The 4,978-nt window shown below is 55.7% G+C and overlaps 1 protein-coding gene across 1 annotated transcript; it reads left to right on the top strand.

The window, feature by feature from the left end:
* The first annotated feature begins 2,903 nt into the window (after positions 1-2,903).
* OLIG3 (oligodendrocyte transcription factor 3) lies at positions 2,904-3,739 on the top strand. Its single transcript, XM_007429791.2, has one exon. The coding sequence runs from the start codon at positions 2,904-2,906 to the stop codon at positions 3,720-3,722; it is 819 nt and encodes a 272-aa protein (XP_007429853.2). The 3' UTR covers positions 3,723-3,739.
* Positions 3,740-4,978: the final 1,239 nt, after the last annotated feature.

The following is a 4,978-nucleotide window of genomic DNA, read 5'->3' as shown; positions in this document are numbered from 1 at the left end:
TTCCTTCTCTTGAGCAAAGCTTTGTTCCAAAGCCCCGGTCTCTACTGGCACTGACCCATCCAACTCAGGTGAAGAATCCTGACAGGCACCATCCAGCCTGTTCTCTGGCCCAAAGGTTGCTTTCACACGACACTGTTAGCCTGACTGCTGAGTTAAGGTATTGGTTTAGACAAGATAAACTAACTGAATGGTCTGCCTTCACCAAGTGCACAATGTGGGGAAAACCTCGGGGTTAACACCATGCAAGTTCAGCATAATGTAGCCATGCTAACTCTTTAACTGATCTGGTTAAGCAGGTTGCGTGCCCCACTACCCTCTGGATTGTCTTGCTTCTACCCAGCAGTTGCCTGGGTGCATTGCTGGGATCAAGCCTGAGGTCCTGCACTACTCCCATGACTACATCTTCAATCTGTGATTCTGCACATCTCCCTTGAGCAGGCAATGCACCATCAAAGACATCGGCTCTGTTCATACAACTTGCAAAAAACACAGCAGTTGATGAGATCCCCCCCCCCAATATATTATGGCTTTAACTTGATGGCCTGGTTAATCATAAACTAGGACCCAACCTATTTAACCTAATTCGAACCCACCCAGTGGGGTGTATTTTCAATTAAACCTGCACAGGACTAAGCTAGAAGAGTAGCCCAGTTTATTTGGAAGGAGTTTTAGTGCTCCAGTTCAACTTTACATCTTGTTTACTGGAAAATCAAAGTCAGGTGGTTAAATAAGTACTTTCTGATAACAACAATAGTAGATCAAGAGTTTGGATGTAAACACCTTGGAACCAAAGGATTAATTTTCCAGCAAACACGTTTAGAATCGGGATGACTCTTCATGTTTTTAAATTACAATTTTTTTAGGCAAAAAGGAGGCGAAATTGCTGGAGGGAGAAAAATATTGCTGTCTTTGAAGAAGGTTTTTTTTTTTTCCCAGTTAAGCAAGGATTCTCTGTTCATACATAATTTTACCCAAAGAGAATTTCCTTTTTATATAATTGATTCTCATTTCACCCAATGGAAACAATTTGCCATCGGCCATTAGGAAACAAGCAAGGGGAGGACACCGGAACGTTTGTGCTCCGACTGTTTTCCTCATGCTTATTCACTGATCGGAAAACATATTTACAGTATTTGGAAGCGCATTGCTCCTCGATCAGCAGCCTGTTACCACTGTACTGAGCCAACAAGGCGCGCGCCCCGACACGGAACGGCGCAATCCTGGAAGTGTCGCCTCTAACATCAGCAAACTGAGATCAAATGAACCTACTCCTGACTAAGTGAGCCTGAGAACACGGCCGAAGTAATTCTGCCGGAATCAACTGATCACGCTGCCTTTATGTATTTCAAAATGGAAATATCAAGGTTTTGCTGAACACACTAACTAGACAGAACGGGCTTTCCAAAGCCCAAGTTTTAAAAGGGGCCGTAGATCAAGAAAGATGCATAGAAATTCCCACATAGAAAAATTCTAACGTAATGGGAGGAAAAGTATTCCACTCAGAAACGTTAAAAAGCAAGTTCGGGAAATGCAGCTGTCCTATTCTCTCCTCCCACCCGGCCAGTTCACGCCTTTATTTATCGCCTCCTGATACGCAAGGGAGGGGCACGTGTAGCATATGGGGAAAAGAAGCTTTGCAAAAAGCTGGTTAATTTTAGCAGTAGAACGTGGGAGACAGATGGGAGGAAGGAAATTCTGTGAAAAAGGGTTATTCAAGAAAAAACGGCCTACCTTCTGATAGTGTCAACCCAAACAACCCCTTTATCTTTTTGGAACAATCGGAGATCTGCTGCAAATAATTGCTCCAAAGCCTGCCTGGGTTGGAAATCTCGGGCGCAGCTTCGTTCGGTTCAGCGGGAAAGCGCTTGGGCTATTCCGGCGGGAGGGAAGGAGGTTTCGCCGGCTGCGCGAATCAAGGCAAGGGCTTCAGCCGCTAGGAATTTTTCAGGGCTACCTAGTGAGGTAAAGGCAAAGAAACGTGGGCCAGCCTCGCATCATTGACAGCAGCATCCTTTTACCTTCCAGCAAATCTAGCTGGGATTCGGGTGGTGGAATCGGACTCCCCAAAATTTCTCAGGATCTTTCTGGGCTGTCCAAGGCCTAGAGGGGGTATTTGCCCGCGCAAGCCTCTACTCGTGTCCTAAGGAGCAGTCTTCTCCGCACTCAGTGGTGCTCTCTCCCAAGCGAAGTTGCCGAGGACGGCAAGCAGACGGAAGCCTCCAGCAGCTTCGGCCAGTGGCCAGAGCCGCAGAGTTGCCAGAATCCAGCTGGCTGGGCTGAGCTCGGCGGAGCTGAACCCCGTTCCTTTGGGGCGCCTCTCTGCCCAGACTTCGTACCTCCCGGATTCCCTTTCCGAAGCCCAGGCGGTCCAGTTCGCCCGGGGCGTCGGGTGGAGGGAACGCCAAGGGATCTCCCAGCGGCGTCGGGGAGGCAGGGCCGTGAGCGAAGCTCTGACTGTCAATCCCGGGAGGGGCGGGGCCTCCGCGAGTCCCGCGGGGCAGCGGCGGAGGGGTCCCGGGGCGGCCCCACAGTGCCCGCGAATGGGGGTCCTGGATAAACCTGAGGAGCACCGCCCCAAAGAATGGCGCGTCATCGCAAGGAGCCCCTCCGCGAGAGGAGGACTCCTTTTGTCTCCCGGCTGCTCACAGCTCTATAAAAGCCCCTCGCCTTCGGAGGCGAGCTTAGATCAAGCCCAGGCGCGCCCGGCCGTCGGTCGGGTCTCCCGGAGAGGGGGAGGGAGGGCTGCAGCGTCCCCGGCCAGTCGGCCGGGCCCCTTCTCGGGCTCTTCCATTTTCCCTGGACAGAGGCGTTAAGTAGACTGCGGCTGCTGCCTGGGCGGCTCTCCTCCTTCCCCGCGCAGGGAAGCCCGCTCCCGCCCCGCCTTCCTTCTCCCAGCCCAGATCATGAATTCTGACTCCAGCTCGGTCTCCAGCAGAGCTTCCTCGCCGGACATGGAGGAGATGTACCTGAGGGACCACCACCACCACCATCACCATCACCACCACTCGGTGTCGTCCACCCAGAGCGAAGTGGGACAGAAGGGCGCCGGCGAAGGCCTTTCCCGGAGCGGCGCCAAAGGGTCGTCCGGCGAGAGCAGCAAGTACAAAATCAAGAAGCAGCTCTCCGAACAGGACCTCCAGCAGCTGCGGCTGAAGATCAACGGGCGGGAGCGCAAGCGCATGCACGACCTCAACCTGGCCATGGACGGCCTCCGCGAGGTGATGCCCTATGCCCACGGCCCGTCGGTGCGGAAGCTCTCCAAGATCGCCACGCTCCTCCTGGCCCGCAACTACATCCTGATGCTCACCAGCTCACTGGAAGAGATGAAGAGGCTGGTGGGCGAGATTTACGGTGGCCACCACGCAGCCTTCCACTGCGGGACTGTGGCCCACGCCGCCGGGCACCCGGCCCACGCCGCCGGCGCCGTCCACCCCATCCTGGGCGCCGCGCTGGCGCCTGCCAGCAGCGCTTCCCTGCCCGGCCTCGGCGCACTCCGGCCGCCCCACTCCTTGCTCAAGACGCCGCCCGCCCCGCCCGCCCTTCAGCTCACCGGAGGCGGCGGTGGCGGTGGCGGTGGCGGTAGCGGCTTCCAGCACTGGGCTGGCCTGCCTTGCCCCTGCAGCATCTGCCAGGTGCCCCCGCCCCCACACCTGGCCGCCCTTCCCACCCCCACGGCCGGCCTAGCCCGCATCTCCACGGAAGCCAAGGACTTGCTCAAGTGAGCGGCCGGCAGGCGGAGCTGGGCAGGTCGGGCGCCCAAGATCAGCCGGGCCCTTTGCCGGTTGGGGGGTGAGCGGAGTCCGAGAAGCTCAGCCTCCGTCCCGGGAGGGATCTCGCGTGCATGCCTCGTTGTCTTCTCTTCCCCAAACCGCCTCCGTCCTCTTCTCGCCCCGCTTTCCCGCCTTCCTCCCAGCCGGTCTCGCCCCCAGAAGTCCGTTCGGGGCAACGGGGGCTGGCATCCAACGTAAAGGGAGAGGGGAGCCAAACAAGACTTTGCAAAGGTAACTGTTGAACTGGAAGGGGGGAGTTCGTCTTTCGTTTCCCGGAAGGTTAGCCTACCGACCCGTTGGCTCAACCAGACCGGGGGTGGGTGGGGGTACAGGCGGGAAGGAGGGAGGAGGAAACAGCCTGCAAGCCGCCCTTGAAGAATGGCGGGGAGAAACTCGCTGCTTTCTTCGTCTCTCTCTGTCTCTCGGCCTTGGACTTGTTCGCAGCTGCAAAACTCTCGGGTGGGCCTTTTGCGGCACTGTTGCCGATCAGTTTGGGTGGCCGAGGTTTTCCAAGCCTTTCTCTGGATGTGAGCTCCGTTCCCCCGTCGGGGTAGAGGGGGGCACACGTCTTATCCACGCCGAGGGCTTTGAGCCTCTGCAAACTTACTTCGGAGGAAGCTGTAGGTGCCTGCCGTCAGCCTGCCGGAGCTCTACAAGTTGCAGCGTCGGGGGGCAGGGCGGGGGGCTTAATTCCAAGAAAATAGGCAAAGTTCAGCCTGTTTGTTGCGTCTGTTCAATCGGGAAGCCTATGGAAGAAATGGAGCTGCGCGTCTCTGTTATTGATTGACACTCAAGTCCAATTTAACTGCCTTCCGGATTCCTAGAGCTCCTGGGCAGCAAACAGGCCGATCTGAGCAAACTGGGGTGGAAACAGCTTTGAAAAATAAGAGTAGGCGAGGATTCCTTCATGGGCAAAGTTTAGCCGAGTTTGGGGGGCTTTTTTTTTTTTGTTCCCCTCCTCTGATGCCTGAACCCCTTTCACCGAGGAGTTCTGGAGCACTCGTGAGTTGCACCCTCTTTTGTGACGTCCTGCTTGGTCTGAATGAAGGATTTTGCAGCTTAGCCTATAGTAGCAACCGGTTTGGGGTCGAACGTGGTTACATGACAATACTGTATGCTGCGATCGGTTGAAGCTCTGAACTCGCTTAAATTTCCCCCCATCCGGGCTGCTCGTTCGTAGTAAGAGAATGCCTGTCTGTCCCCAATCT

Source organism: Python bivittatus, unplaced genomic scaffold (assembly GCF_059951505.1).
Source record: "Python bivittatus isolate LINGU-HERP-01145 unplaced genomic scaffold, Pbiv_v1 ctg000020_np1212, whole genome shotgun sequence".
Classification (NCBI taxonomy): Eukaryota; Metazoa; Chordata; class Lepidosauria; order Squamata; family Pythonidae; genus Python; species Python bivittatus.
This window is presented reverse-complemented; position numbering and strand designations above follow the sequence as displayed.